We start from the raw sequence: 18,452 nt of genomic DNA on the forward strand, positions 1-18,452 counted from the left end.
GAACGGTCTCACGTGTTCACCTTTTCCTGCCCAAAGCTGGGGCAGATGTCCTCAAAACCTGCTCAGCTCTCCGGTTAGATGACGAAGTGGATCAGTAAACATGAGAAAAACTCACCTGTAATCTAAGCCCATGTGAAACTTGATAGAGTGCTTAAAGGTACTTTAGTTCCTTTGCATCTCTGGACAGCTTCTTCCTAAAATAATATTTCATTTTGATTCCACACCTCTGAGTTGGCATGCTGCTTCTAGCTCTGGAAATGAATGAGCTAATACACTGTGAGGGAGCCCAGAGGTGGCTCAAGGCTGTGTGGTTCCATAGACCAAAATTTAATTCTGTCACCTGAAGATTAAGGAACATATTAAGTTCTTTTGATTTTCTCTGTGATAAGTGCAAAATTCATTCCTGTGGATGTGGCAATGAGGGCTCTGATGACTGGTGGTTATAGCAGCAAATTAGGTGGGCTCAAATAATGTCTTAAGGGTACTGTATGGGGCTTCTGCCTCCAGCTAATCCAGCCTTTTGCCTTTCCTATGACATGTTTGTCACTGTCTGAGGATCTTGACTTCCTGGTGTCAGAAGGTAGCACTGACCATGATCCTGGAGTACAGTGGGCATGTCACTGTTACTGGCTAGAAAAGGTGTACAAAATACCTGCCTTGTGCTCACTGCCCTTCTGAGATGCTCTTCCTCTCCTTCAATCCCACTTCAAACATCCATAACTTCAATCAACTCATATTTCGACTCTGGAATCCTATTCTCTCCTTTCACTGAATCTCCTACTTCCTCAGAACAGTGAGCCATCTCCATTAACACATTTCTGCATTCAAGGTCCCTCTTCTCTACTGTGCTCATCTCAGCAATTCCTGACTGTTGGAATTGTTTGAATGAGTACAGGTGGGCAGCTGAAGCCAAAAGGATTAATTACACATCGTCAATGACGAGCTAGTATAAAACTCTCTCAACCCTCAAGCTACACTGTGCTTTTTGCTCACAGCACTCATTTCTTTCCAGACTCTTACATACGTGGCTGTTGTGTTTTGGACTCCTTTGGACAAGGACTCCGTCTGACTGGGATCTCAAACCTTAGTGTGGACAGTAATGTTTTCTGTAACATTTCAGGCCATGGGGTTCTGCTGGGTAAGTGAAGTAGGAAAATATCAATACATGTAACAACAACATGAGCTGATTACCATTTTCATGAAATGCTTTTGGAGGAAAGAAGGACAGATCCTTAACTGCACTCTGAGAACTTTAATCACATCATCTGCATTTTCTAGTATTGGTGAATTTGGAATAAAGCTGCCATGATTCCACAGGCAACTTCTTGCAGCTATTTCCATTGAACCATACATTCTCTATTTCCTCAGGTCAGTCTTTATTTTATTTGGATTCTTTTTTTTTAAAGTGTACAAGTGAATGGTGACTTTTTTGGTGCATTGATTTATCTGCCTTTGGAAGAGCACCATCATGCAATATTTAAGACCCCAGTTCAGTGAAGCATTTAAGAGCATACTTACCTTTAGCTTCAGTCATTTGACAGAAGATAATGGAGTGAAAGCATATGTTAAAAGTTAAGCAGAGGATTTAGCACTTAAATAAATGGGAGCTTGGAGCAACAAAAATGTTAAAACCCAAAATATTTCTTCTAACTAACCATCAGGAGACTGACTTGCAGCATCTTCTGCTGGGATCTCACGTTGCCTGAATACCTAAAGATATAGCTCAAATTTTGTTTTCCATCAGAGACGGGATAAAAATGACCAATTTTAAGATAAACAGAGGGAGGAAAAAAAAGCCTTCAGTCTTGATCCTGCAGTTCTACACATGCAGCGAGTCCCTATGCTAGGTCCTGTGCATAAACGTAATGAGAAGTGATAGATCATGATTTAAACAGAAGAGGCTATAAAATGAGAGAGATCATACACATCTTGCAGATTAAGAGAGCTGGCTCAGAGAGTTGTAACTACTTGCCCAAGGTGATGCAGAGAGCCCTTGTGGCCCTGGGGAAGCAGAACAAGATCTCCAACATGCCAGCATGCCTTGGCTCACTCGTGCAAGGACATGTGTCTGAGTTAAAGGACTGTGGGCTGTACTGAATGTTTCCATTGAGGTTTTAGCCTGAATACACCTTATCCCCAAATGTCTTTAATGGCTTCACTGTCAGCAGCTCCAGAGGGTCTGATGGATGAATTTATATATCATTTTGTTGCCTGTGAAGGAATATTTATTATAGCTGACTATTTGCAGCACCAGAATTGGACTCCCTCAGTGATTTCATCTAAAACCCTTATTTCCAGGAGGTTTGCAAGACTGTCATAAAAAGTCGCTCTGGGCTTAAAATTAATTGACACACCAGGTCTCAGCTTGGAAGCCAAGACCTTTCATGTCACCTCAAAAACCTATATCGCTGTCTAAAGGACTGCTTTAAGATCCTGTGCATGCTCTGGTAGTGGCAGTGTTTGTAGTAAATACAGCCTGGAAAGAAAACATTTCCTAAATGGATCTTGTTCCAAAACTGGAGAAAAGATCAGAAGACAGAGAAGAAGGCTGAAAATAATTACTGTCAGTCCCAAAACCAAAGGACATAGGGCTTCCTGTGAAGTAGCTTACATTTGGGGTAATAATGATTGGAGAATGAATCTATACTTGGAATTGAACTTGAGCAGGTATATTTGCAGATAATAATTTATGTTTGTGTTGTGGTTTAAACCCTAGCCAGACAGCTTGTTCACTCACTCCCAGTGAGTGGTGCCGGGCTGAAAGCAATCGAGCCGCCGCCCCCCCCCCCCCCCTTCCCCACTCCCGGAGGGATGGGGAGGAGAATCAAAAGAGTGCAACTCCCACGGGTTGAGACAAGAACAGTCCAGCAACCAATGTACAACACAAATCACCACCGCTACCACCACCAACAACAATGATAAGAGAAAATAACAAGGGAAGAGAATACGATACCACCAGCCAAGAAACAAATCCGACCCAGAAGACCCTGTGTCCTTCTGGGTAACTCCCAGTTACCCTCCCTGGGCATGACGTGCTGTGGTATGGAATACCTCTTTGGCTAGCCTGGGTCAGGCGCCCCATCTCTGCTTCCTGCCGGCTTCTTGTCCTCCCTGGCAGAGCATGAGGCTCACAAAGTCCTTGGTCAGGGTAAACATCACTTAGCAACAACTGAAAACATCAGTATCACCAGCACTGTTCCCAGGCTGGAAGTCAAAACACAGCACTGCACCAGCTACCAAGAAGGAGAAAAATTGACTGCTACTGCTGAACCCAGGACAGTTTGATAAACAAAACTAAATAGGTTTTATTTGCTCCTAGTGTGGGACAAACAGAGATGTTCCACTTTTTATTCTGCTTCCAAAACACTAGAGTAGCAGGAGTTACGTTGATGTCTCCTGGTTTGGACTTGGTTTATATAGGACTGTACACTTTTTTGCTGTTTGGTGGCACATTTCTTTATGGTGTCATTTAAAAAGATATTTCTGTTTTTAACTATTATTATTATTATTTCTTACTTTATTACTAGAGCTGGGGCACCCCCATGACTCTGAGTTGTATGATCAATTGGTTGATTGATTTTTCCTTATCTTCTCCTATTTCATTGTTTGGGGGGGGAAACCTCCCACTTCTGTGCAGAGCCGTATCAGGTGATTTTAAGTCTATCTTGAAATTTTCTAAGAGGTAAGTAAGATAGTGGATGCAGACACAGGAGATGAGATAGATCGATAGATAGACAGGACTTTTAATTCTTGTACTGCCAGAAGCAGACCTGTATATGCTGTGCATAGGTGAGTTGCTTCCTCGCTATGAATCTCTCTTTTTCCAACTGTAAATGTGCTTTATAGTATCCCTTTTATCAATATTCTCCATAAACCTGTGGTACAGTATGTCTGGTGTTGTATTCATATATAGCACCTGGTACAGGGCCTTTTGCATATTGAATTGCAGAATCACTGTCTCTGTTGCTTCCTTGTAGGATATGTATTACAGCATTCCTTTCCTTGATTGTTTTTATCTTGGTAAAGTCTAAGCTTTTTGTGTCAGAAGCTGTTTTTTATCATGTTTATAATGCTGATCGGCTCTTGATTGTGGCTTCTGACATCTTTGAAGAGCACAGTCTTTCCTTTTCTATGCTGGGTACCACTGTGTTGGGCTGTTTTTTAATTTCTTTCTTAAAGGAGAGGGCCTCGAAGAGGGGAACAGTGTCAATAACAACATAGTGATTAGCCTTTCTGGAACCGATGGTTTATCCAACATTGAGACACTGTCACCAGCAGGGATGTACATCAGGGCTCCTGCCAACCACATCAAGGTAAGAAGTACATGTATAAAACCAAATGTTTCCTTTCTAATCAAAGATATTAGGAAAACAAGGAGATTCATTTTTCTGGGAGATCGTATACACAACGTTTCATTCTTGGCTGAGCTGTCAGGAACTATGCTTGTGGTGGGATATTGAAACAAGTGCATATTACAAAATAAATTGTATTCATGGGCAAATTTATTACTGAATATTTTACAGCACTTGAGTGGAACAAAATATTGCAGTGAGATCCCTCATCCTGGGAAACTATATTTTAATACTCATGGATTCATAAAAACTGGGAAAATGCCTAGGCTCAGCTTCTTTAGAATTAAAAAAAAAAAAAAAATCATTTCAATTTTAATGGACTGATGACAAGCGCATGAACACTCAGCTATATCAAATGTGCCCCTGTCTGGGTATAAAATGACAACTTATGTACAGTCCAAGATTTACATTTCAGGGTGAGAAGGCGAACGTGTTCCCTGTTCTATGAAAATGACATTGATTTTAAAAGAAATGAAGCTTCTGTTTTCTAAATAGTGCTAAAATATTGAAATCTCAAAAAGCCCTCACATCAAAAAGTTGAGTGCAGTAAAAATCTTTTTATTCACTAATTCTCTGATGCTTTCTTTTAGTTCATACATTTTTGTCTTGTTCAAGTCGCTTACATTTTAGAATAAAGAGTTACTTTTAAGAGTTTCATGGAAAAAAATATGATTTCAAACCATTAATCCTTCTCAACTATTTTAAGTCTGGAATTTCATTGAAACTGACCTTTCTTAGCACTGTTTCAGTTGTGAAAAATGCACATTTTCATTAAAAAAATAAATCTGAACCTGTTCTATTACTAACCCACCGAAACCAAATCAATTATTAACAGTATGTGAAGACCTAGTTGCCCCTGGGCTTCTGTTCCAAGAGGAAAGAATTGCACCTAAATTTGAAGGTGAAAAAGAGACCAACACATTTCCTATGTTAGAATGAAGTCGATATTACTTAGGAAGAAGGAGAGAACTTTTATGCAATTCCCTCAAGGGCATATTTATCATTTTTAAGACCATCAAATATGGTTAAAAAAACAACAACTAGGCAGAATCACATGAATTTCAGCTCTGCTAAACACAGACTTTTGTACTATCATGCACTGACTTACCCTGGAGCTATCTACTTGATCGCCATTGGCTCAGCTTTTGAAAAGGTTTGCTTCAATTATCTCTATGGGTACATGTGAACTGACTGTGGTTGGTTTTTAGCACATTTGTTTAGCTCTCTTGGTTCACATGTCTTCATAGATAACCCCAAAGCTGCATCTGTGGCTGCATACCTGAACACTGAGGTTAAGTCTGCTCTCCAGATGTGTGCTACTCAAGGCAGAATAACAGATGGCCCTTGAAGGGTTGCTGATAAACCTCATTGTCATCGGTCTCTCAGAGTGGGCTATTTGGGGCATTTCAGCAACAAACGAAAAATATGAGGAAGTTACCTAGCTTAAAATTGTTATTAGTTGCACTTACTGTTCTACAGCACCTAGCAGTGCTCAACAAAAGACGTGAAAGGACAGGGATATTAAGAGAAAAAGTCACGTCTTCCAGGCAAGACACTTGTGTCTTGTGGACTTTTTCTTAGTACAGTATTAATCATTAAATGCAAGGGATACTGGTCCAAGACCAGCATCATGATGTTACAGAGTTTCAGCACCTTTTAACTGATTGAATGGCTCAAGAACTGGACATTGCTTTTTAGGTAATTTAATAAGGAGGTTTGAATGGGAAAGGCTCATCTTCTCATTCCCTGGTTTCCAGGCCATGAAATGGAATATAGACTTTTCCTCCTCTAGATTTTAATGTTAAGAGATTGTTAGGTTTTGTGTTTGCTTGGTGAGTCCTTCAATAATATTTTCATAGCTACTCAATTTACTTGGGAGCCTAAATTTGCATGGGTGACTGAAGAGCTAAAATTTCCTCAAAAATTGGTGATCTCCTAAGCAGTGTTGAAACTGGGACAGCAGTCACTCAAACCTGAGCCTGCAAAGACATTTGGAGACCCAGTTCCCGCTGGTTTCCATTTGACTTAAGCTCTCAAGTGCATTTGTGAATCAGGTTGTTAGATAAAATTTTATACTCATATAGTATAACTGGAAAATGGTTATTACAAGATTAGTTTGTGTTAGGTTTTTTTTTTAGTAAAGTATGGAAGCCCTGGTTATTAATTTTTAGTGTCTTAATGCAATTTCATTAGTAGACTGGTTTCTTGCCTTTTAGATGTTAGCAGCATGAACTGAAGATGCTCCTCTTTGATATTGGCTCTTATGTTACTGAAAGGCATGCCTTATAGTCCTGGTTTTCTTTCTGCGTGCAGGAATAGAAAATGGTTTTTTATCTTTTCCTCTTGGCTCCCTTGGACCCACTGGGTCTTGGACCTTTCATAGTAGCTTCCTCTTCATAAGCATTCAATGCCCTTAAATCCCAGAGCCAATATGCAGACAACAATATACAGACTGGGCCTGAGAAATTCGACAAACATCCTTCCTTTCCTTTCTTGCTGTGGTGTTGAGGACCAGGAAAAAGCTTAAATGAGTGAACAGGGTGGAGACCAGCCTGTGTTTCCATGTCAGAGGAGTCACTGATGGTCACACCATTGACAAATGAGTTTGTCTCCCAGTATCACCCAACGAAGCCATTCTCCACAGTGCTAAAGAGGGGAGGCTACATCTGTTCCATGTCAATTGTTTCTCAGCATTTCATCTCTACTCAGATCTTTTCTAAATCCATTTGCAAGGTGAGCACACATTGAAGAGAACCCACTGGGGGTACTGCTTGCATCCTGCCAGGTTTTGAAACTAAGGGAGAGGTGCTGGGCACACTCTGTAGAGCTTTTATGTCATCTTTATTGTCAACAGTTGAACTTTTGACTATCTAAAAGAAATTCATGAAATATTTACATTACCAGTGTTGTACAGTTAAGAAACACTTAAAATGTCAGCCACTTTATTTTACTGACTTGCAATGAATACCTGCAGGTATTTGGCATGCTCAGGAAGGTAGTTTCTCTCTGGAATTTTGGTTGCATGGATGTTCGTAATACACTGACTTCCACAAAGAATTGATTTCCACACAAAATTCCCCGCTTGCCTAAAACCCCTGCCCTCCAGCCACTAGCTGGCTGAATAAATATGCAGGTTTTTCCGTATGAATCATCTGCAGAACACGGGATTGGAATCATAAGTAAAAGATCCTGCAAATAATGTGACTGGACTGCAGAAGTATTTTGTTAAAGGAAAAGGGTCTGTGGCTGTGCTTTCAGAAAAAGCAGCAGTTTTACCAGGGGACAGACAAAGCAGTGCTTTGGGTATTGATAGTTTGTTGCTTGACAGACGTCAGAGATCACGACTGCAGGGAGCACACTTGGATGGGTCAGAAGAAAGTAATTTGTATATGGAGGCTTTCACCTCTAGGTCACCAGGCTCAGCTTTGATTTGGACCATAAGGGACCAAAAAGTCATTAGTGTTTTAACACTGTCCAGTGACTATGAATGGCAGTGGGGGGTGTCAGTCCTGATCTTAGAGAACAAGCTTTTCTTATAGCTGAAAAAAAAGATCATCTTAGAGTCCGCTTGGAGAGCTGGATAGCTCCAGAGAACAAATAATCTTATCTAAGGATAGACCAGAATTTACCTCAGCCCCATGCAGAAGAATAACATGTGCCTTATTTTTTTCCTGGAAAGGGAGCCTAAGTTTACCAGGCTGAGTAATTACCTGACTGGGTTTAAACCACGACAGTTCTTTTTGGCGCCCAACGTGGGGCACGAAGGGTTGAGATAACGACAGATTTGACTGGATTAATAGTCATTCGTCACAATGCTGATTTATTGGGTATCAGAGTTGTTCTTCTTGATCTCACAGCTTCAGAATGTTGTAACTTACGTAGAGCCGGTATTTGCTGTGTTAGTGTTTATCAAGTGTGGGGCCTGGGCTAAGGTTCTTGTCTCACTGTGCTTTATGGCAATGGCTTGTAATACGGGTGGGCTCCAGCAGCAGGGCGGGACGGACGTGGCCGTGGACTTGTACCTGGCCGTCCGGCTGCTCTTCACCGTCCTGGCCCTCGCCCTACTCTCCATCTTCGTGAGGCTGCGGGGAGCCGAGGGGGAGCGGTCCCGGGAGCCGGCGGCTGCTGAAGCGGCCCGGGAGAGCGGCCCCGGGGACCAAGCGGCGGCGGGAGCGGGGCCGGAGGCCGCGAAGGGACGGCTGCGGGTGGAGGAGGCCGGGGCGGTCGAGGAGCAGAAGGAAGCGGCTGCCGAGCAGCGGGATAAGGCGGCGGAGGAGCCGAGCCCCGCGGAGGAGCCGAGCCCCACGGCCGAGCCGAGCCCCGCGGAGGAGCCCAGCTCCGCGACGGCCGAGAGCATTCCCCGGCAGCCACCCGCCGAGCCCCAGGAGGATGCAGGAGACCACGCAGCACTTCCCAGCACGGCAGAGGAGGAAGAGCTGGACTCAGGAAAAGAGAAGCTGGCGGTGGGAGAGCCGGCAAGCACAGCAGCTACACCAGCCCCAGTGACAAGCACAGCAGCATCAACTGAGAGTTCTGAAGGCTCTGAATGGCCTTTGGGTATCCTTGGGACCTGCCTGCTGATTGTGATGGGGATCAGCATGTTGGCACACACACAGGCTGTGTTCTACCCACAACCATTTTGTCTGATCTCAAAAGTTAAGCAGAGTCAGGTTTGGGTCTTGTCTGGGGTTAGACAACAATATAGGGGGACCAAAAGGTTTTCTCCAAGGCTGCACAGTCATGAGTGGCAGGGTGTGTGGGACAGTATGGGCACGTATCTAGTCCACTGGGCCCCTCCAGTGCTTTGGAAGCCAGGAGGAAGCAGAGACAGGACACCTGACCCAAACTGACCAAAGAGGTATTCCATACCACAGCACGTCATGCCCAGGATGTAACTGGGAGTTAGCCGGAAGGGCTGGGAGACTGCAGGGTTGGAGGAGGTATCGGTCGGTGCTTGGTCGGGCTGAGGGGGGCGAGTTATCGGTCAGCGGGTGGTGAGGTGTTGTATTCTGTTCCCTTGTTATTTCCTTTATCATTATTATCATTGGTGGTAGCAGTAGTGATTTGTGTTATACCTTAGTTACTAAACTGTTCTTATCTCAACCCGTGGGAGTTGCATTCTTTTGATTCTCCTCTCCGTCCCTCCGAGAGCAGGGGGAGGGCAAGAAAGGGGGGGAAGTGAGCGAACGAATTACCTGACTGGGTTTAAACCACGACACCAGTCTGGACTTTAGCATAAAACTTTTACACATCTAAGGTAGGTGAGAGGGACTGTGCTGAGATGTGCATGTGAAAACATTGCTATATGGGCACCATGGGCACCATCCAAAACCATCTAGGTTTGGCTGCTGTCCAAATGAATCAGGTAAGAGAAGTTTATTTCCCTAGAGTAGAAAAGCTCCTAAACCACTGTATACAACTCAAATAACTCACTTGCACCAGACTGGGTTGCTCCAAGTCCTGTCCAACCTGGCCTTGAACACTGCCAGGGATGGGGAAGCCACAGCTTCTCTGGGCAACCTGTGCCAAGGCCTCACCACACTCATAGTGAAATTTTCTGCCATTTGTTTCTATTGAAACAAACTGTCTATTGTTTCTATTCTTGAGAACAGTTTTTTGAAGACTGGCCCACAAACAGAGTAAAACAGGACAAGACTGAGGACACAGAAGCAAGGTACCAGTTTCTACCAGCCAGACTTAAGGAGACTTTGAATGGATTTCAGCTGCAATTTTACTATGGGTTTTTCTTAAGTTTATTTTAATTTCCAGAAATCTGTTGTAATCATTTTTCATAGTCACATATGTTTCTCTGCAGGGTAACACAGTGTGTGCTGCTGGGTATGGCTATTTGTTTCATCTCTCCCCTGAGAGACCATCCAAAATGCCTCTCCTGTCCTTCAGTGAGAACGTAGCTCATTCCTGCACAAGGTACTTGGGGATTTCTGGTTAAAGAGATTTTCCTTCAGTGCATAGTAATGTTAATATTAATTGCAGTGGTGACCAGAAAAGGCTTTTTCCCTCCTTTCAGGATTTTTCTTTTTTCCCTAATTTTGCACGATTTTAGGGCTTCCTCTTTTGTAAGCAGAGTTCTCCACAGCAGATCAGAATCAGTGTTTGATAGCGTATGGTTGGGCTGTTTTTCAGGGCCTGATCACAAATGGTTTCCTAGAATTTTCAATGCACAAGCCCAATTTGTTAACTTTCACTGGTTCCCTGTGCTGTTAACCACCAATTTACCACCTCGTTTAAATGATCCTGCTGTAGTTTAAGGTGCCACATTTAACACATTTCATCATCAACGTTTAAATGATCCTGCTGTAGTTTAAGGTGCCACATTTAACACATTTCGTCATCAACCATTTAACAGCAAAGCACTGAAGCATGTGCTCATGTGTTGAATTGAAAGCTCATTTTAAAGTACGCCAGATGTTTTGGTCAGAAGAGGGTGGCATTCAGGAGAACAGGTACATTATTTCTTTCTTACACTCCTCTTTGAACATCTCCTTCATGCCACCATTAGAGACTTGACACTGGCTTATACAACCTGGAGTGGTATTTCTTACCTCAAGATGCTTTACATCATAGCATCATGAACACTCAGCTATTAGAATTTGGCCTCTAATTAAGTAGATTGAAACAACTAATCACTTTCTAGTCCAATGGCATAAAAGATGCTGTTTGGATGTCAAACGTTATATAGAACTGTTGTTCCTGCAGCATCCAGGAATGACAATTTATTAGAGCTTTTGGCTGTACTTCCCTAAAAGAGAAACAACAGTAAAAAAATGTATTATACTTAAAGTCAGTGGACAGAACTACCTAAATTCTCAGGAAATTTGGGTATTAATCTCAGAGAAGGTCAAACCAAGGTCTGCATTCAGGAAAGTGTACCTTTAGGATGCACACCAAGTTGGAGGAATCCAAGGTATGGAAATTCCTTATCTGTCCAGATTCATGTCAGGCTTATCTAAAGGTGATGTGGATTGAAAGCTCATGAGCCTCTCTGGCATGCTTAGACCTCTAAAATAAATATTGCTATCCACCAGATTTTGATTTTGGATTAAATGATAAAGTCTCAGTCAGAGAACTGTTACAGATGTAAGATTTTAGATATTGAAATGATTAATAGGAAAATCTGCTCATGAATATAAGTACTGTAAAGAAACAGTCTCCTTTCCTTTCTTTCCTAAACAGGTATGGGTTGCTGGTGTACCCAGAGTATTTGCCAGACAGCCCAAACAGACCTGTTCAGTTCAACAGCTTCAGAGCCTGGAGCTGTCAAGGTGGAGCACAGGTACGTTTGTCCTGACTGTCCTCTGCAATGCTCAGGATCTTTGCAAGTATATGACCTCTACATTGACATCAGCTTTTGTATGTCCATGTCCCTCAGATGAAGGCTTCTAGTTTGGTGATTAAGCCAGAAACACAATTTATGTGAGCTCTTACTACTTCAGTGCAGAATCAGTGCTGCTTTCATCAGCAGCCAGTGCCCTCTGTAAGCAGATAGCATCTTTCTGCCACTATAACTGCAGAATCATAGAATGGTTTGGGTTAGAAGGGACTTCAACACTCATCTAGTTCCAATCTCCTTGCCATGGACAGGGACACCTTCCACTAAATCATAGAGCCAAACAAATCCTCTCAGTGAATCTGAGCTCTTCTTAAAGATTGCACTTGATAGAGGATCTGTTACTTTCATATAGCTAATGGTTTCCACAGGGTTTTTTTCACCCATGGTAAAAATTTGCTCCTTTTTATTTTGTTGTTGTTATTTTAATTTTTATAGCTTCATTTCACAGCAATTGTAGCCCACCATCACAGAATCATAGAACCATAGAATGGTTTTGGTTGAAAGGGACCTTAAACCTCACCCAGTTCCAACCCCCGCCATGGGCGGGGACACCTTCCACTAGACCAGGTTGCTCCAAGCCCTGTCCAACCTGACCTTGAACACTGCCAGGGACAGGGCAGCCACAGCTTCTCTGGGCACCCTGTGCCAGCGTCTCACCACCCTCACAGGGAAGAACTGCCTATCACTGATTAAAAAACCCACACCACTCTTTATTATCTGATATTTTCTTCCCAGTGCTTGGAGGCTGTGGTCCTTTTAACTCCTGTTTGATGACCTGAACAGATTGTATGTGTTTCTCTGTAAGGCATGTTTTATAGTTTAACCCATTTTACAGCTCTTCTTTTGAAGGTGTCTAATTGTTCAGTGTGGGCTTTCTTTTCAGGCTGGTGCATTGTCTTTCTGGAAAAGCTTATTTCTATGACAAGAAATAAAATGAAAGGATGTTTTGCAGTTTTGTTTTTGTGTTTTTCTTAGTTTAGCTTGCAATTCTATGTTACTGACCTAGCATACATGAATAAGTTTATTCTGCTTCTTTCCATGGACTTCCTCTAGGAATAGTCTGCTTGCTGTTGGATCACTGCAAGCAATACCTCTAGTTATTTTCAAGGCATCTTTCTGCTACAAACATTAACATCTTTACCTTTCTATTCCTTCCAGTAATAAACCCCAAAATATTTAAAGCACTTTTACCCTATTACTGATTCTCAGTTTGATTTTTTCTTGCATACTATTCCTTTTCTCTTTTAACACAAAAATAAGCTGGCAGAATATAAAGAATTTTGTATTTTTAATTAAAAGCAGAAATAAGAAATTAAGGGGAGATGCTCAAATACTAAATACACGTTCAACACTTTTATGTGTTTTTGCACTTTCCTTATTATATTGTAAGTAAATCAGAATTATAAATCATACTTGTTTTTCTAACTATTATTCCTTTATTATGTTTTTATATAGATTTTCAGTAGCAGCAACCTTGAACTCCAAAAGTTCCAGATTTATGCTTGCAAAGACTTTGGCATTGACATTGTAGAAAGTTTGGGAAACACTTCTGTAGCTGATAGTGTTTTAACTGGACACATTGGGCAAAAGGTAAGCACTGCAAGAATTATTTCAGTGTCTCTTAAGTGGCACAGTGACCCTTCAAACAGGAATTTGGAGAAAAAAGAAAGCAACCTGAAGAACAGCCCCTTCTCCATGGCAACTAGTTTGTGTGTAAAGGTAAATACTTAAGCCCAGCTCCAAGATGAGGTTTAGGCACTGATCTGTTTGGTTTGCCCTCAGCTGTCTTCCACTCCTTGGAAAAATGATGCCTTCAGTGATGCTTTGAAACATCGAGTGCCAGGTTGAATGGGACTTTGAGCAACCTGGTCTAGAGGAAGGTATTCGTGACTCTAGCAGGGGGTTGGAACTAAATGAGCTTTAAGGTCCCTCCCAACCCAAACCATTCTGTGATTCTATGATTCAGCAGCAACACCTGCAAGGGACATTAATTTGGTGGTGAAACAGAGAAACTTGGAGCTTCAGCACCTCTCTTGTAACCTTCTACAACAAAGGAGTTGCTTCTGCTGGCAGCAGCAGAAGAGAAATAGCATTTGATCACCTGGATCCTTCATAATTTTCAGGCACTTCATTCGTACCAGCTGATGGTTGAGTTGAAAAACATCAGTTGGTGAGAAACCAGAGATTACATTCTGCACAAAAATCCAGCTTTTTTTTCCAAATATCTTTGTATTTCAGTATGAAAATTTTGAAGACTTTCTTAAAAACAAATTTGAAACAAGAACTCTGATTTCTTTCTATTTGAATTTAGAACTGTTAATAGGTTATATATTATAGTGCAGATTCATGTATATTCTTTATGAAACATCATTCAAAAGTAGAAAGAAAATCACGCTTCTCTTCAACTTCAGAGCTGAGGGATTGTAGTTGGACAATTGTTAATTTTTTTTTCCCTACATGTGTTTTTCCAAGATTGACATGGTCTCCAAAAAACTTGGAATTTTACAGAACCTGAATTTCTGTGAGAATTATTTTTTTTTAAACAAGATTTTCTAACAGAAATTCCTATATAACTTTTGCTGTAATAAACAGGCACCATTTAACCATACTCGACTAGGTTTAGTTTAGTGATTTGAGAATAATCATGGGGAGCAACAGATTTGATTTGTATCCTATTTAACACTTTGGTTTCCTCTGCTCTCTCATATCATCATCAGTCCACTTGGAAAACAAAGTGTTTCTTTTTTACTTGAGAAGGAAAAATGTCATCAAAATGTAACATGTTTATGCAGTAAATATGATCTTTCATTATTTCTTTAGGCAGCTGGACAAAGTCCTTTGGGTGCTACCTGGTTGTTAACAAACAGATTAATAACGTGGATAACAATGGAATTTTACTTAGAACTGGCCACAGCTGCTTGTTCATGATTCTGAGGTCTTTTTTTTTTCCCTGTTCAGTTTTCTGTTGTTGTTTATGAAATTAATTTTCGCTCTGACTGACAGAAAAAGAGTTTTAAATGATTTCTTTAGAAGCTCACAGAAAGAAACATCTGTAGTATGTCTATTGAAAGTATGTAGCTCAGATCAAATCCTGGCTTCACCAGTCCAACCTTGCAGCATCCCAGTGACGCAATGAATTTCTGTCAGACACCAAAGGGTGGATGTCTTTGTTTTTGCTTTGCAGGATCCATGGAAGGGCTCCAACGTTGTACTTGTTAAGAGATTTAGAGGCGCTCAGCTGTGCCTTGTTTCTTGTGGTACCCCAGGGGGGTGATTATCTTTGATTATCTCATGATAAGAGCCTCCTTGTCATAATTTACATCTTAATTTATGTAATTCTCCCTTTAATAATGATGTCTCTTTAATATCAATTAAAACTTTATGACATTAATTTAATGGGAACCTTGGATGTTCTTCTCTTCTAGCCCTTCCAGTTTTTCAAAGAAACACTTTAAACCAAGATTGTTTACTGAAAAAACTGGGGCTTTGATCACTTAAATTTTTAGTGGCAGGGTTATATTTCGAGGCCTGTAAAGCGAAGGGAAAGACTTTCGTTAGCTTCCTAGACATTCAGCAGCCTTCTCCATGCTTTCATAAAGCAACTCATTGTCCTTGTGGAGCCTTTTGAGAAGAAGCAATTCCTCCTGAAAAAGCAGGAGGTCTGACACAGGTGGCACACGCGAGGAAGGATGTATTATTTCACACTCTTTTCCTATTTGCCATTTAAATAAAACAAAATAACTAAAATAATAATAATAAAAGAGAGAGGGGGTGGGGTGTAAAAATAGGCAAGTGTAAGCAAAAAAATAATAGAGGTTTTGTGATTAATTTGTTACCAGAAGCCAGGAATTTCTCCTTAGCAGTGACTTCGAAGACGTCCCAAGGACAAGGACCAGATGTTTAGGACTCTGAGTGAAAAAAGTGATGGAGCTACTGTCTCTTAATGACACTGAAGAAATAATCTGCAAATTAGCAGTGACATGCACTTTCCCTGTATCATGGCCTACAATCACCACAAAATCTATTTTTTCCATTGTGTTTGCCATCACTTGTTGGGAAACTTTCCACTTCTTGCTCTGATAGACCCTGAAGTCAACTAGAGCTTTGAAGACAGCCTAGATTAAATGCTTTCCCCCCATCTTAAATCACACAAGAGGGCTTTAAATCTCAGCAGTCAGGTTTTTCTTAGAACAGGATTTAGAACAGTTAGTTTTGCAGAGAAGAGAAATTTCCTTCCTGCTGGACAAGACAAGGTAAAGAGGGCTGTACGCAAATCTGCTCACTGTGCCTTCCAGGCAGATTCTTCCTTTCCTCCCAGCGAACGCGCAATTTCCTTTCCCTTCAAATGTCCAACTGTAATTGCTGCACAACAACCTGGAGCAAATAAGGCAACCACTGTTCTGAATGTAATACTATCACATACTGCAAATGGTGAATTAAACAGACGTTACTTGTCAGAATTTGCAAAGCAATAGCTCAGATTTGTCCTTCAAACAGTATACATTGCCCCACAACCATGGTCTTGAGCATAGTCACATCCTTGTGTCCCATACGCTGCATCCTGGACTCATTAGACTTGGAGATTCACATGCTGGTGTTTCCCAGTGCACTTCATTTCTTCATTGCAGGATAGGACCTGTATGTCAGCAGGACTACAAACTCCCAAAAGATACCAGTTATTCATCTCCAACACAGCTTTCAGGAACTTTGATGTGAACATTTGCACAGCAATCAAGACTTGTTCTGGCTGTTACCAAGGGCAGGGTGAGTCTGACTTATACTTATTTAGCAGGGTTTCAGCAGTCCCCGGCTTCCTCGTATTCCAGATTCCACAGACAACCACTGATATTTCAGCTGAATCCTACAAAAAGCACCATATAATGACACAGAGTACTGGCATAAAACTGGCATAGTCTTGCTTCTGTATACTGCCATAAAACTGGCATAGTTTTACTTCTGTAGTCTTGTCATGACATTTGCTGTAAATGAATTATCAAGAGCTAGGTTTGGAGGTATTTGCATACCTGCTCTCCTTAGTTTTCACTGTATTAATAGTTCTCAGAAGTGTCACTCTCTATGTTTCACTTCCCCAACAGGGACAGATGATTAATAGTTCTTCCCCATTCACAGGGAGGTGGGGCATGAGACGATGATATGTAGATGTACAATAAATGCTGTGCCACGTGTGTAGCTCAGACGAACTGAGAAAATTCCTGAGCTGGGCTTGTAGAGAGATGCACAACAAGCAGTTTTCATCGATACTCACCCTCTTTAGCATGTGGGTTTTATTGATATTGCTGGTGGGCTGAACAAGAGCTGCTCTGCTTGGAATTAGCTTTCTCACTTAGTTGAAGCCACATATCGCAAGAATTTTTAAGACAAAGGTAGCCTTATTTTTGCACTGATTTCATTTTCCCAGTAGAAGGTGGCTTTATACACTGACTTATTTTTGCTTCTTCATTTTGGGAAGTAGAATTTCTAGAGTGATGATTTCTTTAATAGCTATGACACAACCTCACAGAATTTCACCAAGCTCCTACCTCAGGCCAGCCTAAACCTTAGGTGAATTTACCTAAGATAATATGTAAGCTAAGCATCCTTTTGAGCTTTGAAGAAGAGTTATCCGAAGGCTCTTTGAAGAATGTTCCAACTGCAATTACCTCTTAAATATATTTTTATATAAATGAATACTGCCCTACAAAGCATGACAGAGAAAAAGACTTCAGGAGGAGAGATCAAAGGACAGGAAGAATAGTAAAATCTGACTTACAGAGGCTACAACTGAGAATAGGATAATCGAATAGGAATCAGTGTGGTGCATGAACATTCATGCCAAAGATGCCTTGTTATGGTTCATGGGGCAATGTTTTTCTGACATTTCTGGAAATATTAATGTGCTCAAAAACTTTCTGTGCTTTAACCCACAAGAATATTCCTCCTTTTTGTTGCTGTTTGTGTTACAGTAATGAAAAGATCCTTCAACCACACTTTTCAGCCAAGGCTTTGTTGTGCCAGGTACTGTACATGTGCACACAAGTATATTTACTCACACAGAAACAGTCCTTATCTCTAAAGAATTTATCTTATAAACAAAGCAGAAAGGATCTGTAAGAATCACTGTTTTGGAGACTGTTAACTTTTGGCACTGGGACTTATGAAGGAGTGTTTGGAGTCACTGGGGAGATGCTGGTAGGACCAGGACCAGCACCTGGATCAGAGAATATGTAACCACAATTCCTGTCACAACAAGTTGGACCTGTCCGTAGTAATGGCAATTCCTGTGAATATCTCTATTTATCTATTTATTTTCCTGAATGTCCCCTTCTTGTTGACTCAGCAGACATTTTTCCAAAGTGAAGGTGAAATGAAGCTGATTTCTTTTTCTCCAGAGATAACTTGACATCTTGAGGAGGTCAGTCTGTTTCTGAAATGCTGCTTGTTCCCTCCAGGTGGGTTTACAGTCAGAGCTGAACGTGTGACCTTCATCAACTCACCTTTCCAAGTGTCCTTTCCCTTTCCTCATTCTGCCATCCTTGAGGATCTGGATGGCTCTGTCACAGGGCAGAAAGGAAGTCATCTCCTCCCTTCCACAGATGTCCTTGAGGTATCTTGCACAGCCAGTGCCAACTTCAGTCAAGCCTCTGGCGGCAGTGTTTGTGGGAGTGACCTTGTTTTCCACCGTATGTCTCTTCATTTGTAAGTAACCATTCCACTTGCAAAAAGTCGGCATGGGTGTTGCTTGCTAATGT

General features: G+C 41.4%; 1 protein-coding gene across 6 annotated transcripts in view; it reads left to right on the forward strand.

Moving 5' to 3' along the window:
- Positions 1–18,452, forward strand: part of PKHD1 (PKHD1 ciliary IPT domain containing fibrocystin/polyductin) — a 254,467-nt gene that overhangs the window by 122,787 nt on the left and 113,228 nt on the right. For all 6 annotated transcript variants that reach the window (XR_008974692.1, XM_057427481.1, XM_057427480.1 and 3 more), the window contains exons 41-47: positions 1,013–1,138; positions 4,180–4,313; positions 10,168–10,280; positions 11,547–11,646; positions 13,159–13,293; positions 16,332–16,467; positions 18,153–18,399. Coding sequence is in view for 5 of the 6 variants with exons in the window: in XM_057427481.1 (XP_057283464.1) it covers positions 1,013–1,138; positions 4,180–4,313; positions 10,168–10,280; positions 11,547–11,646; positions 13,159–13,293; positions 16,332–16,467; positions 18,153–18,399 (991 nt within the window). In the remaining variant the exon portion in view is untranslated. The remainder of the gene's footprint in view (positions 1–1,012; positions 1,139–4,179; positions 4,314–10,167; positions 10,281–11,546; positions 11,647–13,158; positions 13,294–16,331; positions 16,468–18,152; positions 18,400–18,452) is intronic.

This window comes from Pezoporus wallicus, unplaced genomic scaffold (assembly GCF_028554395.1).
Source record: "Pezoporus wallicus isolate ANWC-B61680 ecotype Strahan unplaced genomic scaffold, APGP_CSIRO_Pwel_v1 contig_6464, whole genome shotgun sequence".
NCBI classification, from domain to species: domain Eukaryota; kingdom Metazoa; phylum Chordata; class Aves; order Psittaciformes; family Psittacidae; genus Pezoporus; species Pezoporus wallicus.